General features: G+C 41.1%; 1 protein-coding gene across 1 annotated transcript; it reads left to right on the top strand.

The window, feature by feature from the left end:
* The first annotated feature begins 5,334 nt into the window (after positions 1-5,334).
* On the top strand, positions 5,335-24,038 carry PA2G4 (proliferation-associated 2G4). The gene is made up of 13 exons (XM_078860617.1): positions 5,335-5,513; positions 9,639-9,767; positions 11,245-11,350; positions 12,242-12,311; positions 12,849-12,941; positions 13,688-13,751; positions 14,631-14,709; positions 15,048-15,126; positions 16,460-16,593; positions 17,277-17,371; positions 18,263-18,390; positions 19,672-19,725; positions 22,590-24,038. The coding sequence occupies exons 1-13, from the start codon at positions 5,429-5,431 to the stop codon at positions 22,644-22,646; spliced, it is 1,173 nt and encodes a 390-aa protein (XP_078716743.1). The 5' UTR covers positions 5,335-5,428; the 3' UTR covers positions 22,647-24,038.
* The last annotated feature ends 472 nt before the right edge of the window (positions 24,039-24,510 follow it).

Below are 24,510 nucleotides of genomic sequence, written 5' to 3'. Positions count from 1 at the left end.
GTCGTCCCCATCATCTTCGAGTTGTCTTGAGACTAGAATCTACATTGTCTCTGAATAGAGTTGTCTAACTACCCAAGTGTACAGAGTCACTCGCGGTTACTCGTTGAGCTGTCAGTGGACTTTATTCACAATAAATATAGGGTGTCTCTGAGAGCTAGATTACTCGTGGTATTCTCAATCCGTAGATTGACAGGAAGCAAGTGTTAAGATTTAAGCTTGGCCAAAGCGCTCATGTTTTGTTTGACGCATTTATAAACGGTGTCTCACTTGACGAGATCTGTTTTCAATCCCTAAACCTGTCTAAGACTACCCAGAGGCAACAACACTGTATCAGTAAAGGAGAGTGCCAACAAAAACCAACGTTCCTTGGTTACTTGGTTCCATAGCATGCTTTTAACATATGCATGAGTGTTGTGTTGAATTACATTCAAGTTCGAGTTATCTGTGCACATCCACTTATTTTTCCTTTCAAGTGTCACAAGAATATAGCATCCCAGGCTAAAGTGTTCATTTCACTGTATTCATTTTAAAAGGTTTCAATTTAGGGAGACTTTCCAATATCAACATGCAATATAACCATCTGTGCCTATATAGCTCTTACTAGATTATCGTGTCAGCAATAAAATATGAAATGATACTACACAGTAAGAATAAAATAAGAGGATGAAGAACCAGAGTAATAATGTACGAGGTAATGTATTTATATAGATTAAGACCCATTGAATTTATGGTAAATGGGGTTAAGGATATGAAATTTGAACAGTTAAAATCAAAACACCTTAGTATAGTAATAGAGATTACTATATTACTATACTAAAGCTTCAAATCTAGAAGTAATAGAGATATTTAAGCAGTGTGTTTCTACTGTTTCTATTTCCTGAAAATACTTCACAAGTAACAGCTTTTTTTATCTCAAAGAGTTTATCTGATTTAACAATATTTGGACAGTGCTTATCTCGACTGGTGGCCATATGAAATGAATGGAAAATCCACATTCCTATGGCAGGTGGGGGCATAGAATGACTTTGTTTAAATCATTGTAGTTTAATAATCGTTCTATCCATACCAGAAGGATGATGGTCTTCGTTGACCCACGCCTGGGCTATTTAGTGGCAAGTGTAGCACTTCCGAACTGTAGAGGGTATGTTGAGTTTGGTCACTGCACATTTGTCTTAGTATGCCAGTGGACCTTGGTATCGGCATGCACACAACGCTGGATGACTATTTCCCGGTAGGTTCCATTTTTAATTTCAAACTACAAACCTGTACATAACAAGCATCACGTTGAGGCCTCTCAGTCCCAACTGTGCATAAAGCACTCGCTTGTTATCCATGCTCCAAAATTGTGTAGTGACATAGAATGGGTTACTCGGGCACGTAGGGCCGGTTACTGGAAGAGGGAGGGATTGTGGGGGTAGTAGCCCGGTCTACCAGCAGGGCAGGGGAAGTGTGCCACTGGAGCACGTAGCGCCGGTTGCTGGCAGAGAGGGGGGTTCTGAGGAGACAGCAGCCGGTCTCCCAGCAGCGCACGTGATAGGCTGGGGTAAGGGATGTAGGGCAAAGGTGACAGAGGGGACACGTGGGGCTGAGCCCAGAACCTTCTGGTAGTGTCCAGAAGGGGGTGTGGCCGAGGGCGGAACCAGGTCTCGCTGGGGAGGATAAAGGGAGGCCCCGGTGCTGGGTCAGGGCTGTCGTTTGGAATGGAACCCGTCATCTATGCAAGTCTTCGTCCCCGTCTCACCTCCTCGGCGCTGTGGGTCAGGCAGTGTGCCGGCTGTCCTGACCCGATTGTAGTTATCCGCTGTACTGTGGAAGTGTAAAATAAACGTGTGTGCCTCCTACTATTAGTGTCTCTGAAGTGACTACTACACTTGTTTCAGCCAGCACAGACAAGAGAGTATTGAACGTCTATGCGTACATGCAGGAGCCTAAGTGTTACACTGCTTGCGTACAAACCGTGCTGAGTCCTAATCATCCATATGGGCTCTATTCAATTACACTCTGATGTGGATTGTTATGATGTTGAGTTCAGCACAAAGCTCACATGAACATGAAACAATAGCTATATTGATGACTGTAAAGTCATGTACTGTATGTGCATAAAAACAGTAATAATGTATAGCTTTTTATCGATCCACTGCTGGTCGAAGGCTTCCACATGCTGTGTCAGTCATGAGAGTTATTTTACCATATTTCACCACGCAAGCCAGTGTAGGTTGATTAACAGGGGCCCAGTCCGAATTAAAATATCATGCCAAACTTTTTACTCTGTTTGTAAACATCATAGCACAAATTGCATATTCTAGCATATTGTGTGGGTTTTCACTGATCCAAAATTTTACATTGTAGGAACAATATGAGCCTTGAAAAACACTTATGTAAAAACTTTAAAAAGCTTAAAGCAATTGAGGTTGTAGGTTGTAATCCCAGTCTGTCGCTGACAGCCCATTATCTCCATGTCAGTAATGAGCACCACATTTTGTGGAGTCACCAACAGCCATCATATAGGAGCAAATGGCCTCCACCAGAGGAATGTAAAAATTTCCACCACTGTCTCAAGGCTGCCAATGGATATGAGCACCATCCATTGTTCGTTTGAGCAGGCAGACGTTGACTTGTTCCTCTGACCCCCGTCGTGGTCTCACAAGCAATCTGTTACCCGTGTGTTTCAGCTACTGCCCGACAATGTAGAGTGACGAGCATTTCCTGCTGGCAATACACAGGCATGTACAAAGACGAAGTATCCCGCCGTAGCCTACATAGGCCGTCGGGAAAAGTGCTGTTAGTGAGCACCTATTACACTTAAAGAACATCATCTGTGAGTCATGGATGGAAAAGATATTATTCACAAAATGGTATTTATCCCTAAGGCACAATACATTTTTGTTTTTAATGTTGGAGATACGAAATGCATATCCTAGATTTCTAGATATTATTTTTTCCACGTATCAGACCATAACAAAGCACTAAACTTTTAATCCCGGTTCAAAAACGTGGATGGCTGACCTGGGTTTTGAATCCAGTGGCTAATGGTGATGGCTCATTGTTGACATGGCACTCTGATCAGGGTATTATCCCACTTAGAGAGCCATCACCTAGCCACTTTCTCACTTATGTAACTCCAACACCTATATATTCCAGCGGGTTGCTAATGGGGATGATGATGGTGCATGATGAAAGGTGTGATTTTCTTCTTCATTCCAATTACCAAATTATATCCTAATAGGCACTCTTTAAACTCACATACACACGTTTTGGTTCTATGTCCGCTTTGCTAGAGGGAAACGAACACATGGGAGGCCAATGCAACCCTTGCATTTCATTTCCAAGTTCCAATGTCCAGAACTGAATCATTCTTCAAATTCAATTTCAGGCCTCCACTGTATTCCTTTTTGCACAAAAATTACATCCCCAAGGAAATAATTATGGTAGCTCTTCCAGCACGACTTGGGCAAATTATTTGTGCCCTAAGATGTAATTATTCTCGTCTGTATTTAATCCACTGACAAGAGCATGTATTAGATTACAAGTTAATTAGTCGATATTGCTTCAACATAATTTCGAACTGGATTTTGCTCCTTGCAGCTCACTGGTAAACACATCCATGGCTCAAGACGCCAAGCTTTGAACTCCACTGTATTGTCTGCCAACGAACCATTTTCTTTGCAACCGAAACATATTACTTCCAGAAAGCCTTGTGGCAGATGAGATGTGTAAATGTCTTTTGTTTTTGGTATGTGGAGGGACAGATATAGGAAGACCAGTTTAATGTTGTTGCTACTTTCTTGTGTGGATCAAACATGTTGTATGTACTGTCTTTCAACTCCTTGCGTTTGCTCTGTCAGCTGTGGCACAAGCCACATTGCTTGAGAGTCAGCACACTGATCTCATTCGTAGCGACAGTGATGTGTGAAACAGCTGCAACAAGACTGCATCCAGTGAACATAAACTCGTTTAAAAAAAACACGCACATTCTATTTGGATAGTTGCACAACTGCACTCAGCCAGAAATTTCAATAGCAGTGTGACTTTATTACGAACATTTCCATCACAACACGTGGCCACTGCTTTATTTTGCTTGTCGCGAAGACTGTTTTCAACCTGGCTGCTCATAACACGACTTGATAATTTGTTTTTCAGCGTTGTCTGCAACAACAAAAAAAACACAAGACCGGCTGGTTGAGTACACATCTGCCCGCACGTTTGTAAATTACTCGTTATTCATTCAAGCATCACTTGCCAGTGAATAACTAAAGCAGGTTGGCTTGGTCCATTGGCCTTCCGAGTGAAATTGCAATTTATTAACATCTTGACAGGCTGTACAACGAAACAGCAATGGCCCAAAATATTGCATTCCTATTCCAAGTGAGGATTTCTCTGTGTCTTCGATGTCGTGTGCAAGGCCGTGCACGAGGGCACGCGGGATACGAAGAGGGGTCCAGGATGGAATTAGTGGAGGCTCAATTGCATCTTGCAACAGGGCCCATGCCAAGCACACTACACCGCTGGCTGTCATGTTAATGTGCGCATCTGTGATATACTGGCTGGACATGTGAGAAAGAGCTTCATTAGCTCATCGGATTTGTCCGGAATATTCTGATCCTGTAAGTGCAGGGCAGGTGCAGGCTGCGGGGCATATTGAGGACCAGACTGCAAGAACGCGGATCAGCACTGCAGGGCCATGCTGTGGCCGGGCTGGGCCACACAGACCAAGACGTCCCCTTGTGAATACGATGCTGTACTCTATATTATTGCAGAAGCAAAACTGCACGTCGATTTGAAGTGCAAGACGGATGGTTTTTTTAATGACCAACTGAAATCTATCCAACAAAGGCGACAATCACAAATGCTAAAAAAACTAAATCGAGACCTCGCTTTTATCGGTTTAAAGTGCACGAGATTGGCTGAAATGAAATGGGATGCAAGGTGTGTTTTATTGCCACTTGCAATACAAAATAGGGCAAGTGAAACGGGAGTCCCCATGAATAAAACAAATAGATGTTGTAGGTCGCTGTGCGGGACTTAATAGGGGAGTGAACAGTGCTCGTGATAACTCATCAGTGGTGTTGGACCCATGCGCTTCACCCTAAACGATGCGAGATCAAACCCCGATGAAGCCTGGATATTTGAATGGAGTTCAAATTAACTCACAAACATTTCGTGAAAGACTGTGTTTTGATGGACGACCACTGAGATCGTGTGGCACGGACCCCGCTCATTAACATAATTTATGCAACTTCCGGCTTGTGGGGGGGGGGGTGATGGGCGGAGGCGGGGCGACAGCATTTTGGCGCGAAAAGAAACGGGGCTGGGGCACTTCCGGCAGGGGCGCGCACGCGCAAGGCACTGTGGGACGAGCACGTGGTTGTTGTTGGTGGTTGGTGGTGGTGGTGGCAGCAGCAGTAGTGGCAGTGGCGAGACTGCGACCATGGCGGACGACGATGGGCAGGAGCAGACGATCGCCGAGGACCTCGTGGTCACCAAGTACAAGATGGCAGGGGACATCGTGAACAGTTGAGCGATGGGTGACGGCGGCGGCGGCGGTGGTGGCGCTCGCTCGCCCGCGTCGTGCGGGCGGGCGGGCTGGCGGTGGGGGCCTGGTGGTGGTGATTGCGAAGGCCGCACACGCGGTCTGCAGTCGATAGGCGAGCGAGAGGTTTCGCTTTGCCGCGGTCGTGTCGGTATCAGCGACGTTGGTTGTGGTCGCGAGCAGAGAATGAAGAGTGATTGCAGCGCTGGTGAACGAGGTTGAGTGGTTTAAAAACAATATGGGATAGCTGCAGTTTGGCTAAATAAACGTGGCCCTGGCTCATTGCTGCTGCTAGGCCGCGTGTCTCGTTAAGGCAGCGCGGATTCGCCCCTCAGGGTCCTTTATTTAACCATAGAGTAGTCACTCCCGCTTCCTCCCCATGCACACAGACGCTTCGGCATCGAGTCGGTTGTTTTTAACCATTTACATTCACTGTTCCATTTACTTGGCATCCGATTCGCTAAGCCCTTTTGTTTAGCCACTGAAACACTCCCCATGCCGATTACAGCCTCCCTCTGCCATTGAAATTCAACTTCATGCGTACTCCCTGACAGTCGCCGCTACTACTGTATTTAATAACCAATCAACACCTCTATTTAACCATTCAGTAATTTTGCCACAACAAGCCACTGCGTCTTAATTGTATTTATTGTATCTTTACCGAGAGACACTGCGCTTTTGAAATTCTAGTTCGCAATGTAATTGTGTTGAAGCAAATGAGAACTCCAGATACCAGGGTAGTTCTCATTTGCAACAATGACTCGGGTAATTGCGTAGTCTGCAGTAGGGGTCAATAATTGATATTTGTGGTCCCAATTGAGTATATCCTCAGTTGAGTCATCACGGGTATATATTTTAATCGTCCACTAATATGTTTTTACTTATTAACAATTGGGATACTGTACTGTCCCCGCATACAATTATTGTCGGTGCACATTTGAACACGGACTGTATCCTTTCGCCACTCAACACTGCTCCTTTAACCATTACGATCCCACTGAGAAACCACTACACGTGTTTAACCTCTAACAATTGAAATACTGCTTCTGTTAAACCATGTTCAGCCCTTAGAACTTCTGGTTACAGACACGCCATTACCAAGTAGCAACAATTGTTTGCGCGACTACAATTGTGTTGCAAATTTACGATTTTTGCAACTACGAATGTTTTAGAGTCGTACCGAGTATTATTCGCTCCACGTCTCGGAGGTTTCAGAAATTCGGTCGTTGACGATGGTTGCCTCCAGCGAATGATGATGGATCGTGGTCGTTATGAGTTCTACAGTAGATGCTTGTACATATTGTTCTTTAAATCCCTTGCCCAAATTATCGGACGATGGGGGGTGTAGTCCAGCGTCAGGTTCTGAGTCCAATCTTAGGGTGTGTGCCAATTGGGTTTAGTAGTAGCCAGAGCAAGATCATTTATTTCATCGCTCATCCACCTCTCACCTGGTTTTAAGTAATTGAGTTTCTTCTGTAGTACTCGATGCAGTATGGCTATGTAGGTTGTGCGTCACATGTTGACCTTGAAAGTTGGGGCTGTGCCCTGTGGTGTGCAGTCGCAGATTATAATCGGCCGGATAATGGACAGGTGTTAATTTACCCATGGCTCGCAGTGACATTTCTCCGATAGAAAATACCGTGTAGACTATCTTCGTTCTTGCAATGTAGCTCAGAGGCCTGTTTTCTGAAGAGCGAGCCAGCAATCTTGACACTTTTAAGTTAATGAGTTTTTTTGAGTGCAAGGCGTTACTGTTGATGATCCTGCTGACAAGATCATCAACGGTGACAAAAAAAACGTGCGATGCGATGTTTATTAACTTACGTGTAGGGTTTGACATTATTTTACTCCACCTAACCCCAAAAAAACTTTCATATTTGTTGCTGTTAAAGTTGTGTACAATTTAACGCACGGGCTTTCGCGACCAATATTCATAATAAAGGTTTTTGGGTTAGATCGCGTGTACAATATTACTTTAATTGCATCTATTGAAATAATATGACATGGCTGTATTTTTTTCTTAATTCGTATACTTATTAGCTGTTATGTCAGCTGGAGGCACTACTGAAACCCAGAATATCACACGATTTTACATTGCATGTGTGTCTATATACTAGAAACTCAAGTTTGACTGGGTGAGGTTATGCTTTTAGGTGTAAATATGGCTACACGCCACTTGAGTCAATATCCAAAGGAATCAGTACTATCCCACAATAGGAATGAAAGCTGATAGCAGCCCAGTATGCCATATCATTACACCCTGTGATGCTGCTACTGTACTAGATTATTACAAAGTGGGCTTTAAGCTTTGCTCACTTATCCTATAATTGAATAGTCTGTTTTTCCAAACGCAAAATTACGTAAACTTTTTACGTTAGATTATTGCTGTGAAAACTACAAATGTACCGGTACTCATAGCTATGTGAACTAATTTAATTCTGCTGAGACTAAACTTATAATGCATGTGTAGTGACATCGTGGATGTCACTGTAATGCCGACCCTAGAGAGGCCCGGCGTGCGCTCTGGTTGACCCTGAAGGACACGTGACCGGTAAAGTATAGACAGAGTCCCCCAGGTGGGGGCTTGGGGTGCTCGAGGATTCTCGAAGGTGGTCGTGGCCAAGGGCGGAGCCAACCACCCTGCAGAGGATAGAAGCCGGGTCCCCGAGAAGGACCGGTGGCAGTTATTCATCCAGAAGATATCTAGGTTTTAAGTCCTAGACTCTCCAACATGTGGACCTGGACCCGAGCTGTGGTCCGGTCCATTGTAGCTACTCCCGGTGTAATTAGTCTAGTTAGCCTGGTGGTTCACCACCATAGGTTGTTATCTTGTTAAGGGGCAGTTACCCTTTGGTGTTGGTGTTAATAAATGTGTTGCCTCCAAAGAGTACGTCTGCGACTCGGTTGAACTCACTACTGGTCAATTATCAATTTCATGAACAAGGAATGTGTGTCGACTTTGGAGGAACTCAAATGTGTTATACCCAACTGTGCACCTCTTTTGAATAATTGGCAACATGTGTATATATTCCTTTTTAACATTGTGAGTGTGAGAAGTTCTCAGAAGGAAAGCCACATTCACGTAATTGAGCCCACATGAATACATGTGCAGCTGTCTACATTGATGCAGGTGATTTGCATATGTTGTGGTCTCAACTGAAAGTACAGTTGATGGATCTATTCCCACTGCTGATGGGTAATATCTGTGTGGGACTGATAAAGCTCAATTCCAACTGCTGCAAAGTGTACATTAAATAATTCATGACCTAATTTGCCATGGATATGTGCATGTCATGCTCCAAATTCCAATTGGACCACCATTAAACAACATTCATTTCAACATCGTTCATTGCCTTTGGTATTCAATTGTCAATGCAAATTTTTATTGGATTTAATACAGAATGCCATGTTTCTATAATGATCTTCTCGAGTGATGAGATAAACTATCGTACAGGTCATAAAGTGTGCAATTTATGCAACAAAATATTCAGTAGTCTGGTCAAATTGATGCTTTGTCACAAGGTCCCAAAATTACTATAATGGCCTGATGAAGTTTTGAGTCACTGGCATTACTGCTGAACGTATTTTTTCCAACATTATGTTGTAGTTGGATATAGGGAGGAAATGGCCATCAAAACAGTGTGTTTATAATTTATTTTATATGGTTATTAAACTAATGGATAAATGTGGTTGGGTGGATCTAATGGCTAAGTAAGTCAAGAGCCATGGAACCATAGCACTTGAAGTGTGGCTCAATTCCTGGGCTGCCACCCAACAAACCATTTTGTGGTGGTGGTGAGTTTTGATGGTCAGGTCAGCATTAACACATCACTAAAAAATATATCAACGACAATGTAGTTTTCATGTTGAGTTTTTTGACAGATATTCAGTGAACACTCAAATTGATGGGAGAAATTGCACTTTTCTATTCTGGGAGCCCCATTGTTCACTTTTGACAATTTGGTGTAGTTTTATTCACCAAGGTGGGATAATTGGCTGAGTCATCATATTGGTTATTAAAATAAATATATATAAGCATTTTGTAGTGCTTATTGACAATACTTCCTCTTCGGTGTGTGGCATTGTGCTATCTCTTTGCTTTTTTCAGAAATCATGAAGCAGCTGGTGGATGCTGCCAAGGGTGGGGAGTCGGTGAGGAGTTTGTGCGAAAAGGGAGACAACCTGATTGTGGAAGAGACGAATAAAGTGTTTAAGAAGGAAAAAGAAATAAAGAAAGGTATGCACATGGAACACGCCATTCAAATACATTCAACTCTCGACCATATGCACTCCTTGTGTTCCTTACCCAGTATGGTGGTTTTTAATGCCTGCATTTTTTTGAGTCTATTCTCAATTATTTCAACAATGTCTATGCAATTGTAAAGGCATTTGGCTCTAGGAAGACAAACTGTTTAGGAGCTAGAAACACTTTCACGAGACCTCATCTGACCCATGCGCATACTGACATGCCATTTTTTTCTGCCACATGATAAAGTTTTTCTCAGTCAAATTATGCAAACAAAAATGTCAACTATGATATCTTCTGGTGACTTTGCTATTAAAAAAATAGCTTTTTTAAAATATATAAGTTGGCTTAAATGTGATTTTATTTCGGGGGGGATACTGAGGTGTAAGAAGAGTTTCCTTTAATTCTGGGGCTTAAACTTTGCAATCCTTTACAGTACAGCTTGCAGTTTATTGATACTATTTCATTGGTTTGCAATATATCCACCTTAGTGTTATTTGAAAGAGCTACATGTGTTTGGAATAGACGGGATTTTCTTTGTAGATATTTAACTTGTTATATAGCACTAATGTCAGGTGATTTAGGTTACTTAATACTTTTAGGAAAATGAAAGCTGCTTTAATTATAGTGGGGTTTTCATTATTCTTAACCTTGTAGATTAAAGTTAAGTGAACAGAGCAAACATGAACCAGCCTGATTTTGTTTTTGCTTGCAGTCTACATTACTCTGTGATTGTAGTTAAAATAATTACCATGATCATTTATGTCATGATCTTTTCGGGATGACTCTTAACTTCTTCCAGTCGTATGGAAGTGTTCAGCATTTTTCAGGAAATAGGTGGTGCACGTATAACTTAACTCTCAACCGTGCTAACATGTATGGTACATGGCATTAAAACCCACCATAACTTTGCAGAACCATTATAACACGAATCTTTTGAAAATTCCTACCTTGTTATTTTTTTATGAACGGGGTAGGCCTTTGGAGGTAAAGATGTGCAAATCAATGTGGTGTCACTGGGTTTTAATATTGTATTTCACATGTCTGTGTGAGCACGTTTCTTTTGCAGTTCAATATTTTTAATTGCACTCTCACTCAATGCTTTAATGCCTACAAATTAATAAAAACAGGGTTGCGTGATTTCTCACCAATAGTTTTGACAGGTGGGTGATGAAGCATTAACGTGTTTAAATAATGCACCGTTTCCATAGATAACATCATTACAACTTTTGAGAGCATTCAACTTTATTTGTTTAAGATCGATGCATTAGCCGATGTAACAAATTTGAAACTTGATTTCTCTTTCCTCACCGTGCCACATGCGATTGACTATAACCATAGCAGTAATTCACCTTTGCACGCACCGCTCGGCACTGCTGCCGTGTAGGGTTTACCTGTCGGCAGATAATTTTGCAAATGTGGTTTGAGTCGTGCATGAGCCTAATGGAACATGAACTTTGTTGTTTAGGCATTGCCTTCCCGACCTGCATCTCTGTGAACAACTGCACCTGCCACTTCTCTCCACTCAAGAGCGATCCCGACTGCACCATGCAGAATGGGGATCTGGTCAAAATGTACGCTGCATAATAGGCGTTATCTCGAGCAAAGTGCTTCGTGCATGTAATCGTAATTTTGGTGTTGTGCCCAAGAGCCCTTCAAAGAGCAGGAAATAAAGAGTTGCGATGTTAATCAAGTTGTGAGCTTAACATAGCAATGTGAGGATGTGTAATGTGGTTTGTCGTAATCTTTAAAGAGTTTTAATGTCCGTGTTCAACCAGGGAGTTGTATTGAGACAGACAGCCTGCTCAGATAAGCTTCCAATGCAGATGTAAACTTAAATAATTTTTCTAACTTTAGTCATCTTATACAACCATTTTACATGATGTATCAAATATAAATTAAATGTTTTACGAAACTCACGATGCATTAATTGTGTAAGAATTTTTTTATGGTTTCCATACTCTTTGGTTCTATCGGCAAAGTCACGTAGGTACTTCCTAAAACCACGATTCCCACCCAGCCACATTAGTATTGTATTAAGTATGTTTTAAAGGTTTTAAATTATGGGGTTTATGTTATAACTGTATTACTATAGTTATGGTTGCTTAATCTTTGCTGTGCCTTCAGGGCCTACCTTTGCAACAGAATATCTAGGTGTTAATGTGTTTATCTGGCTAAAATATTTCAGAAAATCGATTAAATGTAACACGTTTCCTTCCCAAGTTAAAAAAAATTATATTGCAAAAAATGTTCTTATTCTATGCCATGTACATGCACCAAGAACAAACGAAATCATTTTTTTTCAACATTTCATTTAATAATGGAACACATAAAATGTTTACTGTTAACGTCCCATGAAATAAAATACACATTTAATAGCAACAACATTTTGTGTTTAGGATATATAAACATTTCATGTAAACCATGCTTTCTTTAATTTGGTAATGTGCTTCGTTTTATTTCAGTGACCTGGGAGTTCATGTGGATGGGTTTGTCGCCACGGCTGCGCATACTTTCATCCTTGGCGTTTCCAAGGTAACGTGGCCAAAAAATTCAATTCCTGGTTAATATAAATACAAGAGCCCTAGCCGTTCTCAAATTTGCCCGGTAATGTAGCCAAGAAATAGGGCATGCTTTTAAAAAGGTATAATGTAGTTATAAAGTTTTCTTTCAATGTAGTTAATTTACATCTTTAATTAATATAAATAAAGAGATCCACATTAAAACCACACGTATTTTTGCAAAGCAATCATTTACTCTCGTGATTCTTTTGAGAACTTCTACAGAACAATGTAGTAAAGTTATACTTAGTCACATAATGATAATAAACGTTTTATTAGGAATAATCATCACGCCTCTACGGTCACCAAAATGAGGACCAATTTGTGGGAAGGCAAGTCGAGGGTTATCTTTTGTAAGAGGTGGTTCCTTACGAGGTGAATAAGGCATTTCAACCACTGACTGAGAACTCAAATGGGGATGAGCACCACCCCACCGAATGCTCGTTGAGTTTGGAGAGAGGCACCGTGACTTGCTAAATGTGCTGAAAATGCATTTTACTGTCGGGAACAGGAAAATCCAGCCTCGGACAGGAAAGCGGACGTGGTCAAGGCGGCGTTCCTGTGTTCGGAGGCGGCATTGCGGCTCGTCAAGGCTGGGACAGAGGTACCTGATCCAAAGCCAGGGAATCTCGGTTGGGCCGTTTTACGTTGTATAGAAATCAGTTATTCCATAGTTAAATAATAATTTGTGAAATTTCACCATTCAAAGCGGCATTTATTCTTGGTACCCAGTGTATTTTGGCCTTCCTGGAAGAAGCAAAAGGCAATGACACAAGTTCATCTTTTTGTGATTAATGCTTGGAAGCGGGATAGTGCACCAAGCTATGACAGCAATGTCATTATTACTGATTAGTCTTTCAGCAAAGCGATCTAAATCACGCTCTAACTATATGACGCTTCACAGAGTGACTAATTTACACTTGTGGTGAGCAAAACAGCTTTGTGTGACAGCAATTGCCCAGTTATCGGACTGGAACGGTTATGTGAATCCAGGATTAACATTAAACTGCACCAGTATATCCCAAGCAACAGCGTTGGCCATTTTTTGCAAATATTCAAAATAGATGATTAAATTTCCCTTGCATCGCTACACATGCCAAAGATAAAATGTATTGTTATTGTGTTAATGATGGGCATTTATAGTTAATACTTCTATAGTGTACAGCATGTTAAAGGTATCCGTGTCTGTTTATGTTGATGTGGATGCTTTTTTTCATGAGTAAGTGTATACACAATGCTTGTGTACTTAAATTAGTTTTGTATTATTTTGTCATCTTAAAAGCCTCATGCTCATCGGGTTTTCAAAACTGCTTCACAGATGTCACAATTCCACGTTGTTTTGAATTTCAGAACACGCAGGTGACTCAGATGTGGAATAAAATGGCAACTGAATTTAAATGCACCCCCATTGAAGGTGAGACTCATTTCAGACATGGTGATGTGTGCCCACATGTGGAGTATTGCTGCATTGCTTCACCAGCTCTGCTGCTTAGGTTAGATGGACATTGACTTCTCACTCACATATAATGCTACTCCTGTCATGGCTGTTTATTCAAATGGTGTCACGTACATTGTGCAAGTGCAATATGCGAGCCCTTTGAACGTGTCCTTCCTGTCTATTGTGTTTATCAAAATAGCCCAACCAACGGTAATCACTATTGAAGTTTGCTGCCCTTTGTAGGCATGCATTTAAATAATGTATTATTTTATGATTTGCTTCCACGCAGCACTAAGACGGTACCTATCCGAACGGTTAAAGTTATTTTGATTCCTTTCAATTTCGATACATTCTCTAATTAGTCATGGCCAGTAGTAGCTAATTTTTCACAAAACTTCAACAAAATCAATTGACTGTCTTTGTTGGCACGCGTGTTCTGCTACTGCTGACAGTTGTATTTGGGAGAATTTAATATTTCTCTGATGTTTTCTTAGTCTCGGGCTGATCATTCGTCCTGTTTGCCCAACATAACATTTACCACACGTGCAGTTGATCCTGTACACACCTTCTGTTGATAGCTTCGGTAATACATATTTTGTACCAGATATTAGATTCTGTATTTTATGTACCATGCCAAATCTGACTCGGATGTTTTGTTTTTCCAAACATCTGGCTAGTTTACCAGTTACTCCCGCAATGTACGGTGCCATTTTTGAATTGATCAATTTGGCTATCAAGCCAAGAGCTGAATTTAGAAAATGCCATTTTTGTTTGTGGAAAATGTATTTTCACGCATATTTCAGTGAAATGTCACTTTAGGGTTTTATTTACGTTGCTTGGTGTGATTCTTTGCAGGCATGCTGTCCCACCAGCTGAAGCAGCATGTGATCGATGGGGAGAAGACAGTCATCCAGAACCCCACTGACCAGCAAAAGTGAGCAGCCTTAGAACTGCAGTCCCAAGATGTTTAAATGAGGATTTGGCCAATCATATTCTGGGAGGGTTATCAAAATCGGGACCACTTTGTAGGAAGTCCACTGGTTCTGTCAGAATACTGACCACCACGGCGATATTAACCCTTTCTGATGATGTTTGTGTATGTCATGAATTTAACTCTGTACCGAGGCTCCCACATTATTCTTCAGTAAAATGTGTTTACCTTTGTGGGACGTCAACAGTGGATCGGCCAGGAGACATTAACACTTTTGCATAAAAAAGTCTGCATGATTCCCTAATTATTGTTGTGACTTGTTAAACGTCTCACGTCTGCAGGAAGGATCATGAAAAGGCTAGCTTTGAAGTACACGAGGTCTATGCTGTGGATGTCCTGATCAGCACTGGGGAAGGCAAGGTAAGACCTCTAGGTCATAGAGAAATCTGTAGAGCCTGAACTAGCTCAGTCACATATCGACCCCATATATCTCAAGGTAATGTTATGTTGCTTGCTACCATAATGCATATAAAGGTCCGTTTGTCACAAACGTATTTTATACTCAAATTCAAATTACACATACATGCACACCGAAACAAAATACAGTATAAAATTGGCCAGTCGCTTGTTTATAAAAAATAGTCTTTCAATTGGAATTTCAAACGTTAGAAATGAATGGCTGACAGCCATCAAAGATTGTTAATTTAAGATTATGGCATTTATGAACACTAAAATGCAAAAAGCAACCTATAACCGATCGACTGCTTTCATTGCGAAATCATGATGATTGTGAACAAAATACTTCAGATTACCTCGTAATCATGCCATCAACATAATATTGTTACTTCAAACGTGTATTCTTTTAACTGTCTCTTTATTGGTTTACATTACTGAAAATGTAATACATTTGTATACAAAAGTCTTAAGTGTTACATCACTGATATATTTTAATGACATTTTTCCAATGTTTATTTTAATTTTCCAAAATGGACATGATTTCTAATTTCCATATCAAATGGAATGTATATTTTAAGTTCATATTGTATAGATAAGATAAAAGTAAAAAAACTTGAAATAAGGTTTACATATTTTGGAATCTTGGCATATTACTGGACAATTACATAACAGCCCATTAAGATGGTTTGGCTAAAATAAATCTATCTGTTGAAATTTCAATCCATTTTAGCAACACTTCAGGACAGGTGCTTTCAGGCACCAAGGAGCATTGCACTACCAACTCTGGCCATATTACAACCACAACATTTGGTGTAGATGTCATTGCAGCAATAATCCAAACCAGCTTAAAGATGAGTGCACTCGGATGGCTTGTTCATAAATATTGCATCACATTTGCTATGGTCAATGTCATCGGTTGCTCATCGATCATAACCAACATTCGCTGTGTACATAGCATAGCCATGTGGAATAAGGTAAACAGGCCCCAAATTAATGGTTGCCAGAAAATACAATTTAGCTTTAAAAAAATGCCTAAGATTTTATTTTTCAAGATCCTTAGAAAATTTCATTCTAGGGTTCTTTGAGGCAATGTATCAAAATACCCAGCTTAAACAGGCACAGGGGGTTTAACAATGTATACTGGCAAAATAAATGTCAATAAAATCATAGAATGAATGACGCAGCCTTGCAAGAAAGCGTAGAATAGCACTTTTGTCGGCATTGGTTTGCGTCCCACGTCTTGCACTCGACAAGGTGTGCTTTTTGAATGCTTCATTGGCGGCGTGTTCCACCACAGGCCCGTGAGACTGGCCAGCGTACGACTGTGTTCAAGAGGAACCCCGACAAGCACTACATCCTGAAGATGAAGGCCTCGCGCGCCTTCCTCAGCGAAATCTCCACCCGCTTCGACGTCATGCCCTTCACGCTACGGTAACCCCGTGTGCATCAGTACGGGCGGTGGGCTTGCGGTGGCTCTTGCTTGCATTCGACCTCGTGCTGGAGCCGTGGTGTCTGATCGATTGTGATTAAAGGGAAGCTCTGTTAATTAAAAAGACGAGCGGAGCTTTGACAATGTAAAAGAGAATGTTAGAATTGTAAAAGAAGACGTTAACATTTGTTTAGGCACTCCTTAATACCACTGTAGTAATGTCAGTTCAGCAACGGATTAAACTGACGTCACTGGAGTGCCATAAAGATTTGCTTGACTGTCATTTACAAAGTGTTTTCCAGTTGACAAAAGTTCCAAACCTGAGTTAACCTGGGTCACACAGACGAGGTGTATATAAAATAGTGGCCGCTTGCTTAATTGTTTTTAGTGTTAGTCTGCTCTTTGTACTCTGACTCGACATATGTGAAAAAGAGCTTTATAACTCATCGGATTCCAGTATAAATAAATATTCCGATTCTTACCTACTGTTTCACGGTGGGCCCCTTCATTCCGCATGAAGTTTCCCACCGCTAATGCAGGATGTTATAAAATAGTTAATTACAAACTGCTGTAATGTCCTACTCGAAACACGAGTTAATATTGTGCCAAAGCAGCATCGCCAAATAATTTGTTTACTTTAACAGTGATCACTTATACCTTGTGATGTGTGCGCACACGCTTACAGGGCATTTGAGGACGAGAAGAAGGCACGCATGGGGGTGGTGGAGTGCGTGAAGCATGAGCTGCTGCAGCCTTTCCCCGTGCTCTACGAGAAGGAATGTGAGTACTTTCCCCTGCTAAGCCTTTCCCATTCCGATGACGTACGTGTGAGTACATCGTCAGCTTTTCTTCCGGTTCCGTTTCGATGACGTAGCTTTATTGCTACTGAGGCTCCCACAAGGCCATGTGGGAGGGCGCGTGGCACAGTTTGGCACCAGCTATCATAGTGCGGTCGTGTCGCTACAGTTCTCTGCGGTGAGTACAGTGTCTTTAAAAACAGTGGTGCTATGCTTGTAAATAATATTGACGCCGACTGCTTGCGCGTTCTGAAATTCAGTGTTGAACGGGACCCACCCTGAAACTTGCAGTTGTCTTGATATGGGAAGGGGTTAAGATGAACAACAAAGATTCACCTGTTGTATTACATGAAGCTAAAGCATAGCCATGCTTTTGGAAATATTTACCTGCGCTGTTTATGATAGACGGAGTGTGAAGCTGTTAATGAAAAAATAGAATTTTAACTCGCCACCCTGCGATGCGGGTGCATACTACTGTCACAGGCACATCGACGACACCTTCACCTCCGTTGACAATGCGAGATCCACATGACTGGCAATGTCATCATGTGCGGTTCATTTTGGAAGTCTTCACGTTAAACTGTGAAGGGAAAGCTGTGACCCGCAGCATTCCATTCTGGAACTAGGAGTTGAAATTTCAGAGGCAAATATTCTATTGTCTAAAGTGCTGTTCAGTGCAGCCTTACCCTTAATTACTGGAATCGTGTATCACTTGTGCTATCTCAGTTTTGTGCCACACACAGATCGATCTGCCCATTTGAGTAACTTTGTCCAACATGCTGTATATTATTGCTCTGTGTATCGTGATGCTCACGTGTGCCTTGGACCTCTTGCACTTGAATCTGTTAACTCACTCTTTCCCTTCCTCCTACAGCGGAGTTTGTGGCCCAGTTCAAGTTTACTGTGCTGCTCATGCCCAATGGGCCGCTGAGGATCACTGCCAACCTGCACAACCCTGAGCTGTACAAGTCGGAGCTGGAGGTGCAGGACCCTGAACTCAAGGTGTGGCAGTGACTTGACTTCTGGATAAAGGGTTTTTTTGAGCGGTCTTGGTCAATTTAAATTCTCGTAATTGTGAACACCTTACGACGTAGAACCAATTTTATGTAGCTCACGGGGATGATGGTCAAAGTTGTCCCCAAAGCAGGCCTTGAACTTAACAACATGCTGCTCCAGTCAGGTGCTGTTCTCCGAGTATCTCCTGGCTGGGAGACTAATATCAGCAGCATTGTTTTTACAGAATGTGTCAAGCTTATTTTACTTAGAAAATCATTACTTATAAAACAAAAATATGCCCTAATAGACACATTACATGAAGATTGACAATTATTGCAAGACATGCACCAATTAGATAATTGCACAATATAAATTTGCTTTTGAAAATGTAACCATGTTTCTCCTTTAATATAACATATAATGCCTATCTTATTCTTTGGGTCTTTCGGCAAAGCCACGTAGATAGAAAAATTATAAAAAATTAAAATATCACGACGCTTCGATTGGAACACAAAGCAATCATCAGGTGAAACAAATATAGCCTATTTTATTATTTTTCTCTTTACGTGGCTTTGCCGAAAGACCCAAAGAATATGAATTCCTGCGTTCACGAAAGCTTTAAGTCAATACCTATCTTTGTCACCTATATGTTTATTAGGGGCAATGTGGAAAGTGAAACTCATTGATGATTGAAAATGTATATGATGGGGCCATTCTGCCCCTCCAGCCATCGCTGATAAAATTACCAATTTTTGACAAATAATTATTGTGTCATCCCCTCTATTTACTTCTGCCATGGGAATTTGGAATTTTAGCCACTGGTTTTGGACCACAACCCAGTGGGCATTTGAGCCATATGGTCCATGCGATTTTCATGTATTTCTGTGTAGATGCATGTAACACTGACATTTGAGCCTCGGTGTGTGGGCAGTACAAGTTCACTGTTAATGGGGAAACACTTCGTTAGTTTCTCGGTGACTAATTACGCCCATCTCATTATTGTGGTGACTTTCCCTCTTTTATAATATTAACTCCCTTGGGAAATTAGACCAATGTTGTAGTCTCATCAGCTTAATGTGTTTCTGATAATTTGTAAGACTACCTTAGTTGGCTATCTTAGTTATTGCCTAGAGACTTCTGTGCGATTCATATATTTTAGCATTAATTGGTTTGTACATTCTGGTATTTAACTGACCCTCCCCTAGTAAAAAAATATATAATTTAACAAAACGGATTGATACAATGGCAAAGTGTACAAAACTCATCTTCTTGAATGTTGCATTGCAGGCGCTGCTGCAGAGTTCCGCCAGCAGAAAGGCCCAAAAGAAGAAGAAAAAGAAGGTAAATTTCGATTTAAATTTCGATTTAAAGCTTTCGTGACTGCAGGGATTCATCCTCCTGGTTCTTTCGGTAAAGTCACGCAGAAGGGAAGTAATAAAATAATAAAAATAAAACATAATAAAACAATTCTCACGACGTTTCGGCCACAACGCAAGCAGCCGTCCTCAGGCGAAGAATGAGAACATTATCAAGCTAGGAGCTTATATAGGTGTAGCGAGGAGGAGCGCCTTAACAAAAGAATGTGCATATGAAGAGGAATTTAGCATACCAATGGGCAATGCATAGGAGGTGGGCGGAGGGGTTTCAAAGTCCCATTATGCCCATGCATTATGCAGGATCAACAGCACCACGGGGGGGCGCAAGGAACAGCGTTAATAAAGGAAAGGAATGTTAGTGATATGTAGCTGCATTTGCCAAACAACCACGTAGAAAACCAAAGTGAAAACTACATAAAAAACTAAAATATAAACTGATACTTACTATACTCTACAATAAGCTGAGTTACTAACAACAAATAATAAATTACAATTCTACGTCGTAAGAAGTATATAATATACTTCCATCTAAACTTTATTCTCTTAGCATATACAGTACTATATACTGCCATAGATAAACCCAACATTAAATTATATACTGTATTGCTGTAAACCACCCTATACTTTATACATTTTAATATAACACTATGTATTATTCAACTCACCCTAATGTGTATCGAAATGGTTTATTACGTCCTTCCAATGATTGCTAAGCCTGAATCCATCTTCTCGGTTAAAATTGTCTCTGTGTTTGTATATGTGGATCGCCTCATGAACGAATCTCTCATGATAGCCAGATGGCTTGCAGAGAACCTCCGTCTTGGAGAAGTCAATGTCATGTGAGCCCACTGAGTTGTAACAGTGGTCTGCCACGGCTGAGGTGTTTGTCCTACCGTGTTTTAGATCAGCTTTATGTTCACGAATGCGGTCTGAGACGTGTCGTTTGGTTTCCCCAATGTAACTGCTACCACAGAGGCAACTTAGTTTGTAGACGCCAGGGTACTGTATGTCTGGAATCACATCTTTTACAGACGGTACCAGATCACGGATTTTATGTACTGTGTTGAATCGGACCTGGATCTTGTGTTTAATCAGGATTTTGGAGATCTTTTTTGTGACCCCAGCAATGTAGGGTAAGGTGATGGTCTTGAAAGGCTCCTCAACAGGATCTTTCTTGATGGTTGGAGTGATGGCTTTGCGGATTGTGTAGTCGGAGTAACCATTAGCTTTAAGAGCTTGGCGTACGTGTTTGAGTTCACTGGAAATGTGTTCATGGTCGGAGATGCATTGGGCTCTATGATATAGAGTCTTGATGAGGGAATTCTTCTGGGATGGATGGTGGTGGGAATCCGGTTTTAGATAAGCATTCGTGTGGGTGGCTTTCCTGTAGACAGAGTGGCTCATTGAACCATCAGGTCTCCTTTTGATTAGGACATCCAAAAAGGGTTGCTTGCCATCATTTTCGACTTCCATGGTGAATCTGATGGCTGGGTGTATGGAATTGATGTGGTCGAGAAATTGGTCTAGAGCAGGCCGGCCATGTGGATAATACCTTTTGTGTGTGTTGTCAGCCACAGATGCATTTCATGGGATAGCTTTTGGAATTCAACACCATGTTCACACCGCTAATATAGGAATGAAGAAACCAGGCTCGTAAAACCAATGCACATTGGCAAGGCCCGTAACAATGATTGCTGGTCATGCCGCTGCCTGCTTTATCTCAATCTTGGTTTCGATCATATTCCCATTGTTCACATATGTTATTGTGCAAGTTAAGTTAATTGCATGTAAACCTTCCTACAGCACTTTGTGCATATTTGCTACGATCGCCTCACTCCCACACCATGTGTGAGCTAGTGTTTTGTATATCCAGCAACACACGGTGTCTTTTGTTGCTTCGTGCCACAAGGGCAGATGTCATGCCAAGGCTTCACGTGCACAACAGGAAAGCATTGCGACAAAAACTGAGCAACGTTTCCTAAAATGAAACTTGAGAATTTTAATCCTTTTTGGAAAAGCTGCTTTAAGGATCTCAATTCAGTGCTGCTTGGAGAATTGTTGGCCAAGTTTCTTTGTCACTTGTGTTTGGAAGTAGCCCAAAAGCTGGCCATTTAAGGATTCCTTTTTTTTAAACAACAGGTCCTAAATACAAGACCAGTTGTATAAAGACATTTATTGAATTTGAAGTCCCTCTCATGTCTTTCCAAACTTTAATTTGTGTGCTTTTGCCCTCTCCCCACTGCTGAAAAGCATGCATAAGAGGGCCACCCTCGAGTGCAGGAAATGTGTATTGTACATTCTTAATCCTGCAAATCGTGAAGCTGATTTTGCTAAATTTGCCAATTTTGGGTCATGCAATTAGTGACGCACCCGAAAAATACTTTTGTTAATTAAAATAGGTTTAAAATCAGACTTGAAAGTAATGACCAAAGTAACTACAAATGACATGATAGTACCGTGGGCAGTAGTGCACAAACAATTTACAGCACTGGCCTTAAAAGACAAAATATACAACGGGCCATGTGTTGGGCGAATGAGCCTTCTTTTCAGAGCCCATTGTCAGTGAGAAGAGCCATTGCGTGAAACATCACACGTTTTATACTTTTCCGTTTAAGGAAGTGTTACTACAATACACTTCCATAAAAATGTAACTAAATTAACAATAGAAACTTCATCAGCTGACCATACCAGGTAAGTTGACGGGACTTCCTTTTGCAAGACAAAGTCTTCGTTAATTTGCCTGCTGGGTTTGATGGTTTCAAGGAGTGCAAGTCCATGAACTGCCTCGTGTGATGCACTTCTCTTTCTCTCCCTTTGTTCTCACCTCAGGCTGCCAAAGGTGTGGCAGATGCTGCAGATGAGCAGGAGGTCGCAGAAGCAGAGTAAAATGAACCTCTTGCCTCACTGTGTTCAATGGTCGGATTTGGACTACGTTCAACTTTGTATTTTTGAAGTCCGGGAAAAAAAAAATGTTTTTTTATGACCGTAAACAAATGCGGCCAGACCAAATTAGTTTTTTTTGTTCTTTCATTTCTTTTCAGTCCAATTTTTTTCCTGATTTTAAACACAAGCGTGTACTCTTATGCAACGTTATACATGCTAAAAACGGAATGTAGTTTTACCCTATCTCAAGAATTAAGTTTTAAGAGTTTTGCATCAACTTGTGTTTTCTTTCTATAAGGTTAATTCAGTGACTTATCCTACAAAATGCTTACCTAGGCATTTGTGGTTTCCTGGGTAGCATGTCATATTTTAACTTGTCATCATCAGAGCAATTTACATTCGGTTATACTTAAGAGCATTTGTAATGCACATGTTAAATGATAACGTGTCAGATGCTGTTTCCTTGTTTAGCTCAGATCAGCCATTGTGATGAAAGTGAACAAAATCATATCAATGGGGGGGGGGGGGGGAGCCGTGTGAGATACTTCCAAAAAGGTTTGTGTATCTGTGGACCATATGGGGGACAACATTGTAATGCCCACAGCCTACTTGTTTCAACAATTAAACATGTTCATGTCTTGCATAGTTCTAAATGCCCTATCTCCATCTCTTCCTTAAGTTCTGGAAACCTCACCGCCACATCCAGCATCGTTTTTAAAATGACCTTCCTGTAAAGACTCGTTCAGCTTATTGAGCCATCAAATGCCTGGTTTCATTTGTTGCAGAAGGGGACGAGTAATACTTTCATTGCAGCATTTTTATTTGGTCAAGCACACTTTTCTTTGTAATCCGCAAGGTGTACTATGTTTTACAAACAAGCTCAGTGTTTGATTTTAAAATTCATTTGCAGGCAAGGGTTGTTATTTAAATGCTGAATAAGTAATTTTAGTATTGAGACATCGTGTTTGCTTTTGTGACCAGCTTCTGACCTGTGGATAATTAAAAGAAACTTTGAATTTGCAACAATGTAGGTAGTATTTCCATATACCTTATAGTTCAGTCTGATAACTGTTAAGTTAAATTACATCAATGTAAAACTTCTAACTTATTTTGAGAAAACTGATTGCTATAACAATAAAAGGGAACACTGCTCATAAATCATTCAAAAACAAATTTGGTCTGGCCCAACAATTGCTTTGCAACTCAGCAGAATAATACCAGCAGACTGAAACACTTTTTAAATAAAATACCATTGATAAGCATTTTGTTACCAAATTATTCTGTACTTTATAGCGGCATGCTTAAACCTCTTGTGATGTGCCTCAGGTTTATCCATTTGAATGGCCAGTGTGGAATAATAAAGGCAACGTGGACACCTACTGCACCTTACAGCTTGTGATGTCCCCCCACATTAGGCTGGCATTCTGTTGATTTGTGCGTGTACCTGGTGAGTTTGAATGTACACCCTGGCCAGTGCCAGTTACATGCCACAGCTGCACTGTTTGATTCATTAAACCAAGCATCCAAATTTAACCATTATCTTTTATAAAACCAAGTTCTTGTTTAAACTTACTTTTTTGTCACTAATTGTCTAAAACCTCCACTAGCTTATACATGAAAATGAGGTGTTGGAAACGGTATCTCACGTGAAAAGGTATTGTTTTAATCCCAAACGCTTTATAGCAGAAGAACCTCATCCCAACTGTCAGGCGTAGTACAGTGAATGTGATGGTTTGGGGCTGCTTTGCTGCCTCAGGACCTGGATGGCCTGCCACCATTGACACAACCATGACTTCTGCATTGTATCTGAAGATTCTGGAAGAGAATGTCAGGCCATCCGTGGGCAGAAGCCGAAAGTGGGTCTTGC

This window comes from Lampetra fluviatilis, chromosome 10 (assembly GCF_964198595.1).
Source record: "Lampetra fluviatilis chromosome 10, kcLamFluv1.1, whole genome shotgun sequence".
In the NCBI taxonomy this organism is placed as follows: Eukaryota; Metazoa; Chordata; class Hyperoartia; order Petromyzontiformes; family Petromyzontidae; genus Lampetra; species Lampetra fluviatilis.
This window is presented reverse-complemented; position numbering and strand designations above follow the sequence as displayed.